Source organism: Barbus barbus, assembly GCF_936440315.1.
Source record: "Barbus barbus genome assembly, chromosome: 47".
Classification (NCBI taxonomy): domain Eukaryota; kingdom Metazoa; phylum Chordata; class Actinopteri; order Cypriniformes; family Cyprinidae; genus Barbus; species Barbus barbus.
Window position 1 is genome coordinate 1,561,073 of NC_136725.1, and position 23,707 is coordinate 1,584,779.

General features: G+C 41.1%; 1 protein-coding gene across 6 annotated transcripts; it reads right to left on the minus strand.

Moving 5' to 3' along the window:
• Window positions 1-18,329: 18,329 nt before the first annotated feature.
• Window positions 18,330-23,505, minus strand: LOC306866197 (cytochrome P450 2G1-like). Of its 6 annotated transcripts, XM_079411282.1 has the most exons (13): window positions 23,444-23,480; window positions 23,315-23,341; window positions 23,168-23,237; window positions 22,609-23,077; window positions 22,060-22,333; window positions 21,613-21,775; window positions 21,376-21,525; window positions 21,060-21,220; window positions 20,619-20,795; window positions 20,358-20,499; window positions 19,638-19,825; window positions 19,313-19,454; window positions 18,330-19,076 (listed from the first exon to the last, which is right to left on the minus strand). In XM_079411282.1, the coding sequence occupies exons 5-13, from the start codon at window positions 22,228-22,230 to the stop codon at window positions 18,895-18,897; spliced, it is 1,476 nt and encodes a 491-aa protein (XP_079267408.1). In that variant the 5' UTR covers window positions 22,231-22,333; window positions 22,609-23,077; window positions 23,168-23,237; window positions 23,315-23,341; window positions 23,444-23,480; the 3' UTR covers window positions 18,330-18,894. The 6 variants fall into 6 exon arrangements, with proteins under 6 accessions (XP_079267408.1, XP_079267411.1, XP_079267410.1 ...); XM_079411285.1 differs by lacking the exon at window positions 23,168-23,237 and having other exon boundaries at window positions 22,609-22,677; window positions 23,444-23,505; XM_079411284.1 differs by lacking the exon at window positions 23,168-23,237 and having other exon boundaries at window positions 22,609-22,677; window positions 23,315-23,445.
• Between the last annotated feature and the right edge of the window lie 202 nt (window positions 23,506-23,707).

Below are 23,707 nucleotides of genomic sequence, written 5' to 3' on the forward strand. Positions count from 1 at the left end.
AAACTAAAAAAATCTCTGCATCCACACATAGCCTACATACACAACCATGGCAACGACAATAGTGGAAACAAGCGAAGATGACACAAAAGCATATTCAAGCAAAAGCCAACATGGATGAGTTGTGTGAGACAAAGCAAAATCAATGTTACTCACCTATCAAAAAGAAACAACACAATCTCGGCGTCCTTGAGTTTCTCTCCACCCCTGGAAAGCTGCTCCTATACATATTTACATGGGTCCTACCTCTTGCCTGATCGTTAGCCTTCTTTTTAATGTTTTGTTTCTTTGATATTTTCCTCTTTTTTTATCTGCCATCTCAAGTCAAGTCAAGTCAAGTTGAGCTTTATTGTCATTCCGCTACATGTGGGGACATACAGTGGAACGAAATGTCGTGCCTCGCAGGACCACGGTGCTACATAAATACAGACATACAACAATGATTAAAAAACACTATAAACCTATACACAACTGACAGATTTAACTATAAGTATACTATATAAGTATTTACCCTATACAAACTAAAGAATAAAGGATAAAAAATACAAACTATACGAATGCTTCACATAAATATTTACCCTATACAAACTAAAAAAATAGAAGATAAAAAATACAAACTATACGAATGCTTCACAAATACTGTACATGTGCAAAGAGAGACATTTGAGTCAGCAGCTGGTTGGGGAACAGTGCAGGATGATTTGTAGTGCATGAGCATGTAAACATACATATATTGCTGAGTCTTTTGTGGGATTGTGTACACGTGAATGAGTGAAGTGACATTCAGCCAGGTATGGTGACCCATACTCGGAATTCGTGCTCTGCATTTAACCCATCCAACGTGCACACACACAGCAGTGAACACACACACACACACACACCGTGAACACACACCCGGAGCAGTGGGCAGCATGTATGCTGCGGCGCCCGGGGAGCAGTTGGGGGTTCGGTGCCTTGCTCAAGGGCACCTCAGTCGTGGTATTGAGGGTGGAGAGAGCGCTGGACATTCACTCCCCCCACCTACAATTCCTGCCGGCCCGAGACTCGAACCCGCAACCTTTGGATTACAAGTCTGACTCTCTAACCATTAGGCCACGACTTCCCCCGCAGCAGTGTGTGTAAAGTGTCCATAGTGCACATAGAGGAGAGTGTGGTTTGTACAGGCCCACTCACCTGTGTGTAGCACACTTCGAATTGCGCACAAAAAAAAAATAAAATAAAAAAATAAAAGATTCCATACAGTTTTTTCCTTTGGTGTGGTAAGGTTGGGGGGTGTGGTCCATGTTACAGGAGGTAGGGGTTTGCATGGGGTTTCAGAGGGGGGCAGGGTGATTTGAGTTCAGGGCTCTCACAGCCTGGGGGAAAAAGCTGTTGAGCAGTCTGGCGGAGCGGGCTCTGATGCTCCGGTACCGTCTTCCTGATGGTAGGAGCTGGAAGAGACTGTGGGAGGAATGGGTGGAGTCCTTCACGATGCTGTTGGTTTTGCTGGAGCATCATGTAAGGAAAATGTCCAGGATGGAGGGGAGAGGGGCACCGATGATCTTAGCAGCTGTGTCTATCTCTCTCTATCTATAGTAGATCTGCTAATATCAGTCCTGTGCACTCAAATAGAGCGCTCTCTTCTCTTTATCAGTACAAGACACGCCCCCTTACTGCTGATTGGCTACACATGTTTTGGGACTCGGTCAGACACTGTGGTCAAAAGTGTTTTTCAAAAATGGCTTAATGCATGTGGCCTGGCCACCACTACTTAGGCTAATGTACATGGCAGAAACCCTGATTAATCTTCTGTATACCGATGTTGCCTTTCGTAGAGACAGTGAGAGGGTCGGATCGGGTCACTATGAATCTGGGGGGGTCATGTCCCCCCGTCCCTAGTGCCATCTGCGCACCTGGTTTTTAGTACACTTCACCAAACCCCACACTACAAAAATAATCGACCCAGTAAAACTTGAGATTTGCTACCTGTAACATGAAGCCAGATTTATAAAACTGAACTGAACAATAATCTCTTAAATATTTTTCTACTTTTAGTAAACATTTTCAAAAGTTTACAAAAACAAAATGCTTACAAAGCTCATCTTCTTATTGAACTTTGCACCAAAGTAATTCCTATCAACTAACTCCTTTAGTCACCATTTCATTTCATTGACATTTTCATTAGTTCACAGTTTCTTAATTCTAGGAATGCAAAGAAACTTCCATACATCATCTGCGTGCTACGACTTCTGGGACTTCTAACAGTTTGATTCTCTAAAGCCTGCATTTGATGCATCCATTTTTCACGTTTCTTTAGTATGAAAACACACACAGTTGAGGCTATAAAAAATCTGCTGTTTGCATACATGCATGCCAATATACATAAGATATCCTTCATGAATAAACATGACACCTGATGTTTGTATACATAAAAGGTACATCTAAAAAAATTTGAATATCAAGTTTTTTTTTTGTTAACTTTTTTAAAAAAGTTAAACATGTGTATATATATATATATATATATATATATATATATATATATATATATATATATATATACTAGATTCATTACATGTAAAGTAAAAATTTTAATTTTTTTTTTCTTTTTCATTTTGATGATTAGAGTTTACAGCTCATGAAAGTCAAAAATCCAGTATCTCAAAATATTAGAATCTTTAAAGTTTCATTAAATGACCATCCATACAGTATAAGTTTCAGATATCTCTTGTTCTTTGAAACCACAATAATGGGGAAGACTGCTGACTTGGCAATGATCCAGAAGATGAACACTGACGTCCTCCACAAAGAGGGTAAGTCACAGAAGGTCATTACTGAAAGGAGTTACTGTTTTGATACAAGTATAATAAGAAACCCTCAAAAAAAAACATGGTAATGGAAAATATATGAGGTGGGTGTAACGTATCTGTTTCTGTTTAGTTTCCTTTCTGCCCATATTTGGTTCTTCCTGTTTTAGTTCATGACCCAGTTCTGTTAATTAGTTATATGCATCACCTGTGTTTGATTAATTATCTAGTTTGCTCCTTTGTTTCCTGTTTCTTTATAAGTCCTCAGTTCTGCCTTTATGTTTGTCGGATATTAAGTTGTAAATGGTCTTACGTGTGTTGATGCTATTAAATATACCTTTTTGTTATCCTTTTGTGTGGGCGCCGATTACTACAACCACCGACCGTGACAGAATATCCGACCACAAACAAAGACGAGATTAACGCTCGGAATGTTGGAGCTGGTTCCCGTAGTTTGCGGGGGTTCACGCCGCCGTTCGCGGCTCGCCCCTGCTCGTGCTGCGTGGGATATCGGGCTGCCTATCGCGGCTTACCGAGGCCATCCGTTTTGGGGAGAACGGGTTGCCATTCGCCGCTCGCCCCTACCCACCGCCCGAGAGAGGTTCGCTCCGCCTGAGACGGCGAGGAATGTTCCGCCCGCAGCGAGGAGGATTCCGCCGCAAGGGGCGATGAACGTTGCGCCGTCCGCGGCGAAGAGGATCCCGCCGTACACGGCGATGAATGTTCCGCCCGCGGCGAGGAGGAAGCCGCCGAAAAGGGCGATGAACGTTGCGCCAGCTGCGGTGAAGAGGGTTCCGCCGCCTACGCCTCAGGTAAAGGACAGGGGGCTATTGGATGAGGCTCTTCCCCCGGAATTCTCGGCTCCCATGCTCACGCCAGAAACTACTCCTCACCAGTACCATCCAGTGCCTGCTCCTCGCCAGTGCCATCCTGTGCCTGCTCCTCGTTTGTGTCCGCCTATCCCCGCACCTCGCAAGAGGGTCCCGTCCAGCCCACCTGAGTTCCCGCTGGTCCCGTCCAGCCCACCTGAGTTCCCGCTGGTCCCGTCCAGCCGTCCTGAGTTCCCGCTGGTCCCGTCCAGCCGTCCTGAGTTCCCGCTGGTCCCGTCCAGCCGTCCTGAGTTCCCGCTGGTCCCGTCCAGCCGTCCTGAGTTCCCGCTGGTCCCGTCCAGCCCACCTGAGTTCCCGCTGGTCCCGTCCAGCCCACCTGAGTTCCCGCTGGTCCCGTCCAGCCCACCTGAGTTCCCGCTGGTCCCGTCCAGCCCACCTGAGTTCCCACTGGTCCCGTCCAGCCCCGCGCCTCCCGTGCGCCCTCTAATGTCTGCGCTACAAGAGCGCCCCTTTGAATCCGCGCTGCAAGAGCGTCCTCAAGAGTCCGCGCTGCAAGAGCGCCCTCCTGCGTCTCCGCTGGTCCCATCCAGCGCTCCTTCGTCTCTGCTGGTTCTATCCAGCTTCGCGCCTCCCGTGCGCCCTCAAGTGTCTGCGCTGCAAGAGCGCCCTCAAGTGTCTGCGCTGCAAGAGCGCCCTCAGGAGTCCGCGCTGCAAGAGTGCCCTCCTGCATCTACGCTGGTTCCGTCCAGCTCCGCGCCTCCCGTGCGCCCCCCAGTGCCCGCTCCTCCAGAGCGCCCCCAAGTGCCCGCTCCTCCAGAGCGCCCCCAAGTGCCCGCTCCTCCAGAGCGCCCCCAAGTGCCCGCTCCTCCAGAGCGCCCTCAAGTGCCCGCTCCTCCAGAGCGCCCTCAAGTGCCCGCTCCTCCAGAGCGCCCTCAAGTGCCCGCTCCTCCAGAGCGCCCTCTAGTGCCCGCTCCTCCAGAGCGCCCTCAAGTGCCCGCTCCTCCAGAGCGCCCTCAGGTTACCGCTCCTCCCGAGCGCCCCCAAGAGCCCTCTCCTCCAATGTGGCCCCCAGAGGGGAACTTTCCCAAATAAATTTTGGGGGGGGGCCATATAGTCCCAGTCTGTGTGGCCAGGCCAAAGGCCAAGGCCACAATGGACTCTGATCCACCATGGACTCCTGAGCCTCCAGATCCGCCATGGCCTCCCGAATCTCCAGTCCTGCCATGGCCTCCCAAGGCTCCAGATCCGCCATGGCCTCCCGAATCTCCAGTCCTGCCATGGCCTCCCAAGGCTCCAGATCCGCCATGGCCTCCCGAATCTCCAGTCCTGCCATGGCCTCCCAAGGCTCCAGATCCGCCATGGCCTCCCGAATCTCCAGTCCTGCCATGGCCTCCCAAGGCTCCAGATCCGCCATGGCCTCCCGAATCTCCAGTCCTGCCATGGCCTCCCAAGGCTCCAGATCCGCCATGGCCTCCCGAATCTCCAGTCCTGCCATGGTCTCCCAAGGCTCCTGATCCGTCCTGGAGGCTCCCCTGTCCTATCCTGGTCCTGCTCCAGCCTCCAGGACGCCCGCCCCCCCTCCCCGATGTTACTGTTACGGTGCGGGACGCACCTTCCGGGAGGGGGAGATACTGTAACGTATCTGTTTCTGTTTAGTTTCCTTTCTGCCCATATTTGGTTCTTCCTGTTTTAGTTCATGACCCAGTTCTGTTAATTAGTTATATGCATCACCTGTGTTTGATTAATTATCTAGTTTGCTCCTTTGTTTCCTGTTTCTTTATAAGTCCTCAGTTCTGCCTTTATGTTTGTCGGATATTAAGTTGTAAATGGTCTTACGTGTGTTGATGCTATTAAATATACCTTTTTGTTATCCTTTTGTGTGGGCGCCGATTACTACAACCACCGACAGTGACAGTGGGAAGGAAAATTACATTTTAATGCTTAAGCTCACAAAAGTTTCTTAGGGAAACACAACTCTTGTTTAACTAAACTAGTGTAGTATAGCAATATAATGAGCATTACCACATCCCTTTAGCATTTTTTTCGTTACCACATCCCTTTGTAGATTTGGCACACAATAAAAGTTTAACAAGTTTAATCAATGATTAAAACTCACTTCACCGTGACATCTTTGGATGATGTTTATTGTTTGTCATTTACTGTATATGGAAGATAACTTTTATTGCTTGACATGTCTTGTTCAGCGAGGACACAACATCACACCTGAAAGTACAGGATCTGAACATGAACTACTTACTGTGATTTCAGATATACACTTTTCCTGTGAACAAATAAATTAGATAAATGAGTGAACCTCTTCCCACATGAAAGGCAGTGATATCACTTCTCTCATGTATTTCCAGATATTCTGGTTGTTTGAATGTCTTGTCAGAGTGTGAAGGGAAGTGTAAGGGTTTTCTCCGGTGTGAACACTCTGGTGTTTTTTAAGTGCATAATTAAATTACCCATCAGTCTAAAACTCTTTCCACACAAAGAACATACGTAAGGCCTCTCCTGTGTATGAACTGTCAGGTGGTTCTTCAGGAAATCTGCCCTAAAAAAAGTTACAAGTTACTGCACTGGTCACAGTTATATAGTCTTTCTCTAGAATGAGAGAGCAGATGTACTTTGAAAGCACTTGACTTTCTGAAACTCTTCCAGCACTCTTCACAGGTGAAGGGCTTCTCTCCAGTGTGGATTCTCATGTGTTCATTAAGCTGTCCTTTTTGTATGAAACTCTTATCACACTGATCACATGTGAAGGGTTTCTTTCCCGTGTGAAATCTCACGTGTTCATTAAAGTTTCCTTTTAGTGTGAAAATCTTATCGCACCAGTCACATTCGTACAGCTTCATTTCCATATGAAGTTTTATGTGAAGATTAAGACTTTGTTTGCATGAGAAACTCTTTCCACACTGAGGGCAAGTGTCATGATGTTTCTTCCCTGCTTGCATCAGTTCTTCCATCACCTTGTTCTCTTCCGTCAGATCTAAAATTAAAGTTAAAGAAGTTCAAGAAGTTTCAAAAGTTTGATTTTCATTAACTCATAAAAAAAAAGAGACAAATGTGAAAGGAAAAGGGCGTGAACCTTGACACTTCAGCAGAAAGTATGATCATTTTGATGCATTCATTTGAACTGGGTACACTGATCATTCCAATTATTTTTAAAACACGACAAGCAAAAATTGCATGTTTTTGTAGTGAAAAATATGAAATATTTACATTTTATAAATCAGGGTTGTAAAATGAAGTGAAGTGAAGTGAAGTGACATTCAGCCAAGTATGGTGACCCATACTCGGAATTCGTGCTCTGCATTTAACCCATCCAACGTACACACACACAGCAGTGAACACACACACACCGTGAACACACACCCGGAGCAGTGGGCAGCCATTTATGCTGCGGCGCCCGGGGAGCAGTTGGGGGTTCGGTGCCTTGCTCAAGGGCACCTCAGTCGTGGTATTGAGGGTGGAGAGAGCGCTGGACATTCACTCCCCCACCTACAATTCCTGCCGGCCCGAGACTCGAAGTTGCAAAAATTGTGAACCAAATATAAATAAGTCAAATAAAACAGCTCAGATCATATTTATTCTGACATCCTGGTGTTTGCAATGAGTATACATGTTTTTAAAACCTCTTTTTTGTTGGAAATCAAAAGAAAAATTTAGTTTTACTCTTGTTTCACACCGCAAGTGTGAGTGCTGCGTCAGCACAACCCTTGAGAGTATTCATACCAGAAGCGTTTGTACAGTGGCGGCAGCACAAAGCATTTACATTTTGTAAAAAAAAATACAACGTTTTTTTTACAAAACAAGACAGATGATCACTGTGCTAAGTGACTGAGCTTAATAAAATACAATACATTGCTAAACATAGTTTAAGATATGTTGTTTCAATGAAATGCCAGAAAAAAGTATTTAGTAATCAACTTTCCGCAAACGAAACAGATTAGTTAAATATAAACCTGATATCTGCAGGAACAGCAGAACCAAGTTCAACCCCAGGCCAGATCTAGTTATTATAAGTCTGAATAGCTGAGCCTCAACTCACTGTAATGATCAAAACAATGTTCCACTGTAACTTGCAAATTCACGACTTTTTTGTACTGCAGCTTTAACTGTTATTTCACAGCTCTTATGATGTTTCCAACTGCAAGCACTTTAAGTTTTATACCCTTATCAAAGAATCAAGAAAAAACTCCAACCTATTTGTTCATCACCACCATCTTGTTTTATTCTGCAGGGTTCTGGACCATCCATGTTCTCGGCGTTCTTTTATGAAGTCTATCTTCGTCACGTGTATCAGAACTGCCCAAATGAAAAGTAAATCAGTTATCATATTGATGGCTTCAATAATTCACACACTGTAAACGTGCTGTTTGTGTTTATCAATCTAAAATCACTCTCAAGAGGCTTTTCATTCACTGTTCCTTGCTGGTGGAATTATGTTCCCAACCCCATCCGAAACGCTGTGTAGAGTATCAGAGACTGAATCAGACTAATTTAAGATGCATCAAAACATTGAAACCTGAGAAGCTGAGATTCCACAAAGAGAGGCCCAAGGAACCAGGACGCCATGAATCAGATTCCTAGCTCAACTATTCTGAAGCAAGCAAACTAAACAACTCTTTCACAAAACAGCTTACAACCTTGAGACAAACGAACCCTTATTGATAATTCCAATTCAGGAAAAAGACTGTCAAATTTGGGGCAAGTAATCAAGACTTATGGTCAAAGAGAGGGCCATCACATGGGTTCCACGCTGTAAAACCACGAGCTACAGGCTTGCTTAGATTGGCTACCCCCACACATTGAAGACAAAGAACCCGACTGAAATTCCTTGGTTCACAAAGACTGTCTGCTTCCATATGCACCTAAAATCATCTTAAAAGACTTTCATTTTCATTTTCTAATGAATCTAATCATTTCTATGCATAACTGCATATTATGTATGTAACTCACACATTGGACTATCCTTGTTTTATTCACTCATTGTGTATGTATTGCTTTTAAGAAGTATTGAATAGCTTAAGCCTTAAAGGGTAATATTCATGTTTGGTATGTATGAGTTTGAAAATTCATGCTTTAAATGTTTCTTCCAATCAATTCTTTGTCAGATGCATCATAATCTTGTTATAGAAATCATGTTCAAAATTATACTTTACAAGAGCCTGTAAAGTTCGGACCTATAACTGGCAAGATATCATAACATGATTTATGATTGGGGGCAGAAACAGAGCATCACCCCAAGCTAAGATGACATCTAATTGGTCAAGACCTCCAGATGGGACGGTCTGAAAGCCGAGTTTAAAACCTCCAGACACCATTTTCTCTGTGTGCTTGCTTCTTCTTAAAAATGCTCTTCTCTTACCAAGCTCTTAGCTGCTGCTTCTTTTTGCCACCGCGTTTTGACGCTGCTCTTTGAGTGTCATGTGCTCAGGCCCACATGCCAGTTGCCACCACAATGAGAAGACAACCCACCTAGTCTCGTTACATGCTTTTATTCTTTTATTTTAGTTTCTTTTCTTTCCGTTGAGATTCGTGTGCTAAGTTAAGTTTGTCAACGCCTTGACTCTGAGTCCAACCTCGAGCGCTCATCTAAACTTCAACCAGCCCACATAACTTCAGCCAAAAGCCAATGCCCAAGACGCCACTTCAACGACTACTGAACATCCAACCAATCAGCAAACTTGAGAAAACCCTTTCCTGCAATGACGATGCCAAAAGGGAATCCCTTAACACAAAAGCAATGCAAGTAAAACAATTCCAGATTATAGCTGAACTGGTGCATTTAAATTGTTTCCTCATTGAGAAACTCAAAGCGAGGGTTAAATAAGTGATTGATGGTTGTTCAGGTCAATCCTTTCCTTACTTATGCTTGTGCTCACGTGTTAGATTAGTTTATGTCTTAGGTTTATATAAATAAAATCTTGTTTATATTGAAGAGAGAAGTATCTTGTGTTTTGTGCTCACAAGTTACTGAACTGTGGTGTTTACTGACAGGAGCTCGTGGATAATCGGGAACCACACACCTCGACGGTTCGTCTTGAAGCTCCAGAGAAGACAGACAGGGATCCAGGACACGGATAGACGAGGAAACACAAGAGGTAAGTAACAGGTAGGTCGCTGAGATAGCATTAAGGAGTCCACTTCACAAGAACGAGACCAGACTTCAGACTGTGGTGAGGTGTGTGGTTTTATGGAGTGACTTGATGAGGTGATGATGATGTGCAGGTGTGCTCATTAGAACTCGGGTGATGGTGCTCACTGTCATTGGCTGGAGTGAGAGCCTGGTCGATCTGTGACACACATGAATTGAAAGTTTAATGACATTTGTAAGCATTTTAATTTATGTGAAATAATGATATTTTAATCATTAGGAAATGTTTAATAAGTTTATTAGTAAACATTAACAAGCACATTATTTCATGTTTCTACTGTAGCTATATGAATAAAAAATAACTAATCATCCGTTAAGCATTATATAATGTTTATTAATGATTTATTAATGAAAGTAATTATAAAGTGTATAAAGACCGGTTGCCCACTGAAGCTAAGCAGGGTTGAGCCTGGTCAGTACCTGTTGGAAGAGGTGTTAGTGAGGCCAGCAGGGGGTGCTCACCCTGTGGTCTGTGTGGGTCCTAACGCCCCGGTATAGTGACGGGGACACTATACTGTCAAAAAGCACTGTCTTTCGGATGAGACGTTAAACCGAGGTCCTGACTCTCTTTGGTCACTAAAAATCCCATGGCACTTCTCGTAAAGAGTAGGGGTGTAACCCCGGTGTCCTGGCCAAATTCCCTCTACTGGCCCTTGTCTATCATGGCCTCCTAATAATCCCCATACACTTGATTGGCTCAATTACTCTCTCTCCTCTCCACCTGTAGCTGGTGTGTGGTGAGCGCACTGGCGCCGTTGTAGTGTGGCTGCCGTCGTGGCTGCCAAGTGGATGCTGCACACTGGTGATGGTTGAGGAGAGACCCCCCACATGATTGTAAAGCGCTTTGGGTGTACAGCAATACACAATAAAGCGCTATATAAATGCATCATTCATTCATTCAAATGCATCATATATCACTACAGCTGAATAACATGCAGATAGAGATGCTTTGACTGATGAAACGTGGAAGACAATAAACACACAATTGCAATGCAACACTAAGTAACAAAGCATGTATCACAGTATAGAATTTTATAAAAAAAAACAATTCTGTCTCACCGCGATAAGAAGCTACATGGAACCACAGTAGCTAACAGTTTCAAACATGGCTAATGTTATATAGTGATTTTGGAGCAAAACATGATATTAGTCTTGTGATATTAAAATTGTCATGTTTGACGCTATTAAGCAAATATACTACCTAACCCTTTTGCCAGGAGGAACTGTTTTATAACTAATTTTGAAAAGTACATTCACGTATAAGATTATGGGGATGTTTATAAGAAGGGCAAAAGCAAAGAAGGGTAAGTGGTTTAAAAAGAAAAGAGTTTAAGGTTTAAAAGAAAAGAAAGGGTCTAAATCAGTGTGAATAGAAAGGTGCCAGTAAAAAAAATAATGTGGGGTATGGGTAAGGTTGGGCATCGTTTGAATTTTAATGATTCCAATTCTTGTCAATTCCTAATTTAGATTCCAATAAGGTAAAAAATAAATAAAATAAAAATCTTAGATATCATCTTATTTCAAAATATATCATAGTTAGCTGAATACTATAATTGAAAATCAACAGGCTAAAGAACACTTACACAAGGATGTGTGTGCAGCAGAGAAAGCAGCCTGTGAGTCTTCTTGACTTGAATGGTTTAAAATCACATTGAAAGTGTAGTTTGTAATAATAACAAAGGTGGACTACAGGCACATTTTCAGTAAGACAAAAAAGAGCATTTTATTTAACATGTTAACTCATACCTAAGCTTGGGAATCCATTCCAATTCTGGAATAGAATGCTTAAGGCCAGGAATCGTCTACTTGTTATAAAATTAAAATTTCGATTCCATTTGTGCACATTTTAATATGACTTTAATCCATTCAAGCTCAAGAAGACTCGTGCACACATAGGGGCGTAGCGATCATTTCAGAAACGAGGGGGACAGAAATGTAAAAAAAAAAAAAAAAAAAGAACAACTTTTGACTTGTGTCTAATTGACAGGCTTTATTTTTTCTTATGTATTTTAATTGGCTAAGAAATCAAGTACACTGCTGGACGATAATCAGTCATTTGTATTCTATAATTTATTTATTTATTTCTGTATTTTGCTAATGATAATCTTAGGATTGGTTTATACAAACACATAAGGCAGAAAGGTTTCTATATTGTAATAAATGTTATGTCTATTAGCACTGCATTATTCATACACTCACCTAAAGGATTATTAGGAAAACCTGTTCAATTTCTCATTAATGCAATTATCTAATCAACCAATCACATGGCAGTTGCTTCAATGCATTTAGGGGTGTGGTCCTGGTTAAGACAATCTCCTGAACTCCAAACTGAATGTCAGAATGGGAAAGAAAGGTGATTTAAGCAATTTTGAGCGTGGCATGGTTGTTGGTGCCAGACGGGCCGGTCTGAGTATTTCACAATCTGCTCAGTTACTGGGATTTTCACGCACAACCATTTCTAGGGTTTACAAAGAATGGTGTGAAAAGGGAAAAACATCCAGTATGCGGCAGTCCTGTGGGCGAAAATGCCTTGTTGATGCTAGAGGTCAGAGGAGAATGGGCCGACTGATTCAAGCTGATAGAAGAGCAACTTTGACTGAAATAACCACTCGTTACAACCGAGGTATGCAGCAAAGCATTTGTGAAGCCACAACACGCACAACCTTGAGGCGGATGGGCTACAACAGCAGAAGACCCAACCGGGTACCACTCATCTCCACTACAAATAGGAAAAAGAGGCTACAATTTGCACGAGCTCACCAAAATTGGACGGTTGAAGACTGGAAAAATGTTGCCTGGTCTGATGAGTCTCAATTTCTGTTGAGACATTCAGATGGTAGAGTCAGAATTTGGCGTAAACAGAATGAGAACATGGATCCATCATGCCTTGTTACCACTGTGCAGGCTGGTGGTGGTGGTGTAATGGTGTGGGGGATGTTTTCTTGGCACACTTTAGGCCCCTTAGTGCCAATTGGGCATCGTTTAAATGCCACGACCTACCTGAGCATTGTTTCTGACCATGTCCATCCCTTTATGACCACCATGTACCCATCCTCTGATGGCTACTTCCAGCAGGATAATGCACCATGTCACAAAGCTCGAATCATTTCAAATTGGTTTCTTGAACATGACAATGAGTTCACTGTACTAAAATGGCCCCCACAGTCACCAGATCTCAACCCAATAGAGCATCTTTGGGATGTGGTGGAACGGGAGCTTCGTGCCCTGGATGTGCATCCCACAAATCTCCATCAACTGCAAGATGCTATCCTATCAATATGGGCCAACATTTCTAAAGAATGCTTTCAGCACCTTGTTGAATCAATGCCACGTAGAATTAAGGCAGTTCTGAAGGCGAAAGGGGGTCAAACACAGTATTAGTATGGTGTTCCTAATAATCCTTTAGGTGAGTGTATATTTATTACCTGGAAATTACCTTTTTTTCAGCTACAGTAATAGTGGGATGCCTTTGTCCATATTAGGGATTTCCTGCACGTCATAAGTTATTACTTGTAAGAGGCCGTTTTGGACCGTTTTGACGGCTTCAAGTATGAATGAAACATGCACTGCATGGGTGTTTAGCACTCCGTAATGTTTACATCGTCTCGTTTGGGATATGAATATGGTCCTGTCATACACAGACTATCTAGTTTATTCGCCCATGTGCTCACACATCCAAAGCATGCACACAAAAAGGTGATTTAAAATGCATCTGATTGACAGATAAATCATGGTTGATATATCAGCCAGATGCACGTTAAAATGCATGCGCTCTTATTTCAATGTTGTTGTTAATGTTGAGGTTGTTTTAGCTTCATACATTTAGTTTAACTGCACTGTTAAAGAGGGCGATTTTTACCATTCAACTGAACTGTGTGCATGTATTTTAGACACTTACATTGTTCTTGCTCCATCAATGCAAGAACTGCATCCTTCTTTCAACCGGGTTTCAGTTTACTTATACTGCTGTGTGCTCTGGTAATATCAACGGTCTGACCCATTTCAGGAGCTTACAAAATTACGATTTAAAATCAGAGCATAGCTCACATTCACTAAAATATTGAAATCCTATGCTGATTCAAAACGATAATGCCGGTGTTTGACAGTCAAAGCAAAGCGCAGCTGAACTGGAAGTTTTGATTGGTTTTGGACCCAAGTCAGACCTGTCTGTTATTGGCTGAAACGCAGGGCTCCACCCCATGAGTTTGAAAAGGCTCACTCCGTTTCTCCAATGGCACCTTCTTTACCCCCCCCCCCCCCCCTTTTTTTACATTATAAAATAAAGTAAAAATAAATGTAGCAAAGTTGAATACTTTAGTTTTATTTTACTCAAGTAAAAGTACCACAATTTAATTATACTCAAAGTAGAAAAAAATGAACAAAAGTAAAAAAACGAAACTTGAAATTTGTAGTTACTTTCCACCTCTGCCTTCAAGAGGTCGGCCTTGTACACTTGCAACACCACCATATCTGTGCAGGGCACTGCTGGCTTGGCCTGTCACCATGTATGCTTTGCCCATAATTAGGAGCCTTTCCACAAAGATGTGGCACCGGATGCATGGTAACCAGCTAATGATTCCTCCATCCTGGGCATCGTTACACAGCCGTGTTCCTCTAATCCCTTGATGTTAGCGTAGTCAGAGGCGTGATGCCCATTCAAAGTGAGGGGCACGTGTCCCCTCAGATTTTTGAGCCAAGTGGATATTTAATGCAGCTTCCAAAAGACAAAAAAATAGCCGATTAATATTTTCTATATTTAATACAATCACACCAGCATGATTAGATCGCTCAGTGTGTCATATCATCAGATACTAATTTCAAATCTGTGTTCGCTGGCTGGTGCTGAGCCAGAGACAGACACGTTTTTACAGCACTGCGCATTGTAACAAATCACACACAATGCTGTTGAGCTTATGAGTGCAATGACCAATCAGAGGCGGTCAGATGACTCATCGCTAAAATGCCGCTGACGGAATACCTTTTTCTGGCGAATTCTCTCATTAGAAACAATAAAGTGCAGATGTATGTGTGTGAATCTGTAAGTAAGATATTCACGTGTAAACAGCTTCAGTGATTTTAATGTTAGTTTTTGAGAGTGCTTGAACTCTAGACTGTCAGTAAAAATGTTCTTTGCTCTCTTTCTGTACAATAAAAGTGTTATGATGAGTAGCCTAACTTACAATATTTTTATTCATATTAACTTTCAATGTTAATTTGCATTAAATATAAAGTCAGTCGTATTAAAACTGTTATGGCATGACGCCCATATGTGTTACTTAAGTAAACAGACAGGTTCTTATACATAGTTAATAAATTACATTATTAGGCTACTTTAACCATCGTCCACTATAGATCCACTAACATATAAAGGCGAGAATCGAGATATTTCATGATATAGTTAATGCGTTTGGGAATGTTTAGAAAAAAAATAAAATATAAGTGCTATTGTGGCTGCTGTGTGTCACATGACGACCCCCCCCCCCCCCCCCACTCGTGCCCCCTCAAAAATAATGAGTGCATGACGCCCCTGAGCATAGTTCAACTTACTGGGAGGGAACATACAGGCAAAGGAAGTTTTTCTTTTTTTCTTTTTTTAAATGTCTCAACTTTATAATGATGTATAAACAAAATAAACTTAACAAATCTAAACACTGGGGCTGCCCCCCAAAACTCAACTAAACATTAGTTGACTAAATTTTCATTAGTAGGGAAATCTATAATGTTAGCCAATTTAACATGGCCTCGCATTTTAACGTGAAGGTTAACTTGAATGAGCAAAATACTAAACCAAGTGTTCATGTAGAGTGTGGAAGTTAAATCTAATGTGCACTTCTCTCTAGGCACATCACTATACTGCAGAGATGACTTGGTGTCAGCTTCAACTTCAGCGCACCTAACACTGACTGGTACTGGAAGGATTCTGGGAAATGTTGTGCAGAAGGTGACAGGCTTGCTGACTGATTGTGGCAGAATCGGGGCCACTGATAAGGTGGCAAAAAATGAGGAATGCTATCCTAAGCAACTGCACTCCATTTCTTCAACATCCATGCCATCAGAGTGCATCTTTTCAAAAACCGTCTTCATTGTTAGCAAGATTCGGAGCTCATGTCTTCCCATTTAACCCATCCAAGTGCACACACACACAGCGGGCAGATGTGCATTCACTTCCCCACCAGCAAATACTGAACTTGTGAGACATCATGACATTATTGAGTATATTGCAAAAACCAAATAAAACACACCCACGCATACACGACTACGTGATGAAGTCTGGTTAGACTAGTGCGCATGCGCATTTAGAGTGCACTCTTTCACTGCATGATTCAGTCTATTAATATGCATTAAGAATGATCATAATTCAACATAACGGGGGAGAAAATGTATATATTTATATCAAGTCATTTAGTTAATATCACACAAAGAGTGCCGTTTTTTCTTTAAAACTCAGCATGGTTTCAAATGTGATATTGATTTTATTCAACAGTTCAATAAACAATAAGTTAACATCAAGTTTCAAGTTTATTTGTATAGCGCTTTTTACCATACAAATCGTTGCAAAGCAGCTCTACAGGAATTTAAGTTTCCACAATATATTTATATATTGCAGAACCTTAATATGTTTAACTTATGGCAAAGTTTTATAATTCTGTATGTTGTCTGAGCGTTGGCATCCTCTGAGGGGTTGGCATCATCTGAGGTCCTCTGAGGGGTTGGCATTATCTTTTCTCAGGTGTTCGGTCATCTCAGATCATTTAAGGGTTGGATCCAGACTGAAGCTTCTGTCATTCCTAGTTACCACGGGATGTTAATCAACAGAGAAACAAATAGAGACATAATTAGCGTAGCTGCTGTTCCATCTAAGCAAAAATTATTTGTTCAACCCAAGCTAAAGAATAATAATAATGTACAATATCAAGAGACTTACGTTTTAGACACCGTATTTCCTGTTTTTGTGCTATTTCCACAACAAAAAAATATTCCAAACACAGCCACAGCGCTGTTTTGCGTCTCAGTCAACATGACGTGATTCATTCCTGAACCGTTTAAATGATTCAGTTCAATCGCAATGACTCACTTATTAACAGTGACTTGATGCCATCTACTGGCGGTTTTAACTTCACATTTACAGTATCTTTTCATTTTTTAAATAGTTAAAAAAAAATCAGTATTCAACATTTCATGTTTAAATTATCAAAACATTATTTATACATTTCTAACTTTAAGTTAAAGCATTCCATGTCCCTCTGAGATTAATTTTATTGATACTGATTTCATTTTAGTAACAGCCTAAATGTATTATTATTATAATTGACTGATTAAATGTAAGAATTTGACGCAAAAGATGATGCACACTTATATAAAAAAAATATAAAAAAAGGTTTTATAAAGGTTAAAATGCCCATAAAATGTAAAAATCAATTTAAACTAATTGGAAAAGATTAATTTCTATCACTGCTGTGAACTGACCACATAGAATGTGAAGAATATCAAAAATATTAGGAGTCAGCTGTCCATGGCAGTCCTGAAGATACCAGCACAATAACACACTCAGCAAAATATTGTCTAATTATCTTTATCAATAAAATCCCAGAATATGTTGAGATTATTTTTTTGTTAGTATTGCACACCCCTGGTACTGACACACAATGATTTGCTTTGTCACGTCCAGTATAGACAACCTCAAGCTGTTGGTTTATTTGTTGGCTAGTAGAAGTTATGAATGGCCGGTAATTTAATTTATTAGCCAAATTGGCTGGTGAGTGAAAAAGTTAATTTCAATCCCTGGCTATATTTATTGTTATTGTTTTCTAGCCAGCTCATATGGATCTTTACCACCGACCTATTAACTTTATTTTGTCAAAATATCACACCCTTTCCTGCTTTAGTCCTTCTCTATATGATTTAGCAGCTTCCATGGTTTTTTATTCATGGTTTAGACATAAATTAATAGAACATCTTTAGTACATTAACCGTGCAATCCATGCTGTTGTTTACATCCATGTATCTCCAATATGGCCGTGCATCCAGGTAACTGACCAAACAGTGACGTAGTTGCAGACACACTATTGAGCAGTGTTATTGGGAATTGTTAAATCTATGTACCCGATACATATCGGAGGAAAAATGCATTGTTGGTTGGCACCACCTAGAATTAGCAGAAGGCGATTAACAGCGCTCGGTGTGAAAGCACCATTTGTCGGTGATTTGCCTTCGCTTCATGCTCAGTGTGAAATGGCCTTATGCCAGGTTTGGAACCAACTCTGTTGTTGTCTGGGTTGTTTGCACATCCTTCCTGTTTTGATGAGTCCCACTTATTTCTTGTCGAGGTCTCATTATTCCGGTGTATATCAAGCCCCGTATCAATCATTGTTTGATTCTGTTCATTTGTTTTGTTTGTAATAAAGTGCTGCAATAAGCTTGCCTCTCCTCATTTTGCCTGACCTGCCGTGATACTCATGTTTCATGCATTTGGACATAGTGCAACAAATTGTTTTCCATCAGTTTGGTGGAGAAGTCTGTTCCATCAGAGAATAATTAAAGAACCATGGAATGACAAGTAAATTTAGACAAATTGATTAGTTTTATTTATTTGATCAATTTGAAGTGTCAAATATTTGAACAATTACATCTTAGTATAGTTTGGAACGTCAATATAATAATGGACAAATAAAAGTAAAGTGTGAATTATCTGTCAATGGTTTTCAAATTCAGTAAGTGACCAACTGAGTAAATGACTTGTTTACGGTGTGAGTTTATGCAGAGATATATTATTTGGCAGGAATCAGTCTCTCTAATTCACTTTTAGACAAGGTAAGACAAGTTTCTATTTACAACACATTTCATTCACAGCAGAAAATCAATTTCGCTTTCCCTGGCAATGCAGGATGACCCAAAGACAGGTTGCCTGAAATTTTGCTTGGGGACTGCCTTATAAATTTTCAATGCTTCTTCAATCTTCTTAATCTTGTGCTCTAAGAGACTTGGTTATTAAGTAGTACTTGGTGCTCTGATTTGGTCAAAGGCTATGATTATTAATGTGACTATGGCATTAATGGGAGTCTTCAAAGAAAGATTTTTCATCCACATTTTTGTAAAATGAGACAAGGCGCAATATCTGTGTTGCTTAGCGGGGGCATGCAATAAGATCATAGAATCGAGGCATGTTGCCAAAGCTGCTGAGTTCAGGACTGGTGTCTACTCCATCTGGACCGTTTGGACTGCTAAAGCTGAATTTCTGAAGCAGCGAGACGATGAACAGAAAGAGCTCCATACGAGCCAAAGACTCACCCACACAAGAGCGTTTACCTGCAAATATACAAAACAGAATAAAAGATCATGATCATTAATTCTATTCATGCTAAAAGTTATAGTACCTCAATTTGAAGCTTATGTTAGGGGGCTGTCCTGTAATTAAACAATGTCTGCTTAAACAAGGTGCTGTGCTGAAAATCCTATACTTGATTTAGTGTTGACTGGCCTTTAAAATATTGCTTGTAAATCTCTCATTATGCTATTTATAAAAAAAAAAAAAAAAAAATTACCTGCAGAAAAGGGGATAAATGCTGGATTCTTTTTAAAGTTGCCGTTGTCATCCAGAAAGTGTTCTGGGTTAAACGTCCAAGGGGTTTCCCACTGTCCCTCATCCCTTAGGACAGAGTGCAACATGGGAATAATTACTGTGTCCTGGGGAGGGGGGGGGGGACATTTAAATGAAAATCCATTTAAATGTACACAAAATAACCAGATTGAGCACAATGCATTGAAAAGAGATATTTAGGAAATATTTTGGGGCATTTTGTAACAGTTGCCATTGTAGGACAATATAATCTAGTAATCTCATTGACCACTGTATGTATTCAATCTTACCTTTGGTATTATATAACCTCTAAATGAGATGTCATGTGTGGCATAATGGGGAACATTTAGTGGGACAAGGTCCAGATAGCGCTGTACTTCATGAATCACCGCATCAGTGAAGGGGAGAGACTTCCTGTCATCCATTGTAGGGATTCTGTTCTGTCCAATAACTCTGTCAATCTCCCTCTGCATTTGCTCTGAAATATATCAATGTCATTGCTATTCTTATATATCCTCAATAATTATGGACTATAACAATAAAAAAAATTCACCAGATAAAACTGGCTAAAAATTCCTGTAAAACTACATACACTACAAATGCAAGATTTTTGTTTAATATTTTAGAAAATAAATCAGTGATCACAGCACATGACTGTTTCAATTCTCTTGTAACAAAGATGCTACAATTTGTTTCAAATTCACTTGAACAAAATTATTTGAAATCTGGTGGATTAGTCCAGGTGTACATACTGTCCTCATAAGCAGGAAAGCAATTGTGAATAACAACTAATCAAACAGTGAAAGTGCGAGAGAGAGAGAGAGAGAGAGAGAGAGAGAGCAATAAATAAAATAAACATCTTACTCTATATAGACACTTATCTATATTCTTGTTTTGTATGTGCACCTACGCAACATAAAATGAGACTGAGGGCCATGATTCATAGTCTTGTAGTGTGCACTTCAACACCGAGGGCCACTGAAGTCCCTACGCATGTCTTTTGAACATACCCTGTATGTGGGGGTGCTTGATAAGAAGCATCAGGGCATATCTGAGAGTTGTGCTGGTGGTCTCAGTACCAGCTATGAACAGATTCAAAATGGTTCCCAACATGTTATCCTTGTGGAATTCTGTGTCAGGATTGTGTTTCTCCTGATGTAGAACATAAAGAAACAGAACTTGTATACTTCGTTGAACAACAGATAATAACTTAAATAAAAGACCTAAGAAAAGAGGAACATCCAAAGAGTTTTCAATTTTGATTTCGATACCTGTTTGTGTTTGTTAAGAAAGCAGTCAATAAAGTCCTTTGGGTCACCGAAATCCAAATTTTCCTCATGTTCCTTGATTTTTTTCAAGACGAAGGCTTTGACGTCTTCCATCTCTTTAAACATTACATGATGTCTACCAGGCAAGAGTTGCATTAGTTTAGGAAAGACGTTGTACAGCTGTTGGGGTTGGAAAAAAAAGAGTTAAGGAGACGTTCACATTCTTTAAAGATCAACCAAGTTGCTAGTTGTGAGTCTTGGCCATTTTGTCACACCCTGTACATTCCAATTTGCTGTCATGCTTTTATCGGTTCATTTATTTTAGAAGCCCTATAAGAAGCCCTGTTAGCAACCCATTTCCTTTTAACCTGAAAAGGATATTTTGGGATTTCTTGAGGATATTTTTGCTTGCATATTCTGCCCCAGACTGTCCCATCTGCTCACCTGACCCTGGGGGCTGCTGATAAAGCGCAGGAGCCTGGAGATGATCTGGAGCAAGTGCAGGAAGTTTTTGTCTTCATATTCAAAGCGCTGGCCAAACACTAGTGAACAGATCACGTTGGACACCGCCCGGCTCAGGAAGAAGGCTGGGTCAACTGGTGTTGCTGGAGGAGGGAAAAAAAAAGAAATTATTATATATATATATATATATATACATATATAAATTATCACACAAATCTGACAGCTGTAAGTGCAGAATGTGTATCACCGCAGTAATAATGAACTCATGAGGTGGAAATGTCAAATGCTCTCCTCTCACATTTGGTTTCCTCAAAGCTCTTCAGCAAATGTCTGCTCTCTTCTTGAATCCACTCTTCCATTCGTTTGCGTCCCATTCCGAAATCCCTCAGTGTGGTGAGAGTGAACCGCCTCAGTTGACGCCAGCGATCTCCATTACTGATGGCCAAACCTGCGAACATGTAAGAGGTATCAATTTAGAATGAACTCCATTAGACTGACAACATCAGTCTTTGACACAAACGAACATTAATCTCACCGTAGCCTCTCAGAACTTTGATCAGAAAGGGAATGGGTGCTCGGCCTGTAAAGTGCTCTGCCTGGTCCACTAAAGCCTCTTTCACTGTATCATAACCGACCAGAACCACCACTCTCTGAGGCCCGAGGTACACAGTCATCACAGACCCATAGGTTTTGCTCAACTGTTTGGGAGAATACGGTTTACCATCACCCACCAGTGCAAACTCAGCAAGTGTTTGAGCATTTCAGAACATGTGTAATTTGCTACTCTAAAACCAATGTTCCACAAAGAACAATGAAATCTCTCTGTGGCACAGCTTAAATCCACCAAAGACAACTCTGCTATGTTGCACTGGTAAACATCTGCACAAGACCAAAACGCAACAACCTTTCAATAAGATGTCATTTACACGCTTATATTTGAAGCATAACATTCAGAAATACATAGTCCTGCTACCTTTTTTACCTGCATAAAGCTTTTAAAGGGTGCACGCTTGTCGATGATTGGCAAGTTGCCAATCAGTGGCAGTGCCAGTGGCCCCGGGGGCAAAGAAGGTCCATTCTCCTTCCTCTTTAACCAGACCAACATCAACACAGCCAACACTAAAACCAACACCAGTGAGCTAGACAGTTCCATCCCTCTTCTGTAAATGTTGTGTGGCGGAGGGGTACAGGTTTCAAACACCAGAAATTGACTACGCCACCCTTGGGAATTTCACTCAGGGAAATATGACTGACACCTAAAAAGATGGTGATTAGGTTACACAGGTTCGACTCTTAATAAGGTAGGCAGAAACGTGGATATCATAAAAAGTACAGAGTTTTATTAATACAAAGTTAAAATTTAAAGAAAGAACAAAGTCACATTACAATAGTGCCTGCTGTACAAGGCAGTATCTGACGGCTTATTAAAGGTGCATGGCTGACCACGGTTTCAAATAAACAACAAAAAAAAAATACACAACACCTTACGTAACTAAGATTTACACAACTCCAAAAAAAAAACTACACAAACTTATAGGGCTGAGGTTCACGTTGGATGAGCACCACCACAAGAGATCCCTCACCCGTGGGACCCCAGCTTCTGAAAGGAAATCAAAAACTTCACAACATAAATTACAATAAACCACAGTTTGATTGTCACAGTATAGTAATGAAACAAACAATAATAATAATAATAATGAACAAGCAGTCACAAATCAGAATCACAAACAATATAGAAATATTCAAACAATAAAGAAAAGAAAAAAACTAAATTAACTCAATTCAAACAACAGGGGAGACCAGCTGCACGGAGCAAACAGTTTCATGCTCCTGTTCCAAAAATCAGTGAGTGTCAACCCCAAATAAAACTAATTTTAAACCAATGAAACCAGACAGCAACAATCCCATATTAGTGAAGTAACGGCGTTCTGGCAGCAGAGAAGCAAAGCTGTAACTATAACGACGGCAGAGAAACCAATCGCCACGAACGAGAGAGGATCCTGAGACAAACACAAACAAAACAATTACTAAGATTTATACATCATCTGCTAAAATTCTCAGCTCATAACTACATGAACGACGACACGTACCGGAAAGGGCAATGGGCTCTTATCCCTTCACAGGTACAGCATTCATATAAACCATAGTTTAACTGGGATACTGCACATAACACCAAACATCAGCCAATCCCGAGTGAAGCTAAACAATCTGCCTTCCACGGAACGATTCGCACATACCTGAGAGGTGAGCAGTCTTAGAATCCACTTAAGAAACAAGCCGAAGGAAGCAAGGAGGGGAAGGACGAATCATTAATGCCACACACACAACAGCTAGAAACAAAACTGCTACATGCTAACAGCACATACCTGCAGCTACTGTCAACAACAGGCAGGGGAGGAGCCGGACATGACACGTCACAGGCTTCTTCTTCTTTGAACTTAATGGCGGTTGGCAAACCAGCTTTGGTGCATTTCCGCCACCTACTGGGATGGAGTGTGAGGCAGTGATATAGAAGGAAATAAATAATCCACGCATAGAGAGAAGGAGGGGGAAAAAAACAAATAAATAAAAAAACCATCCTTTTCTTACTAAGATTACTTCCTTCCTACATTTCTTAAAATTACTACATC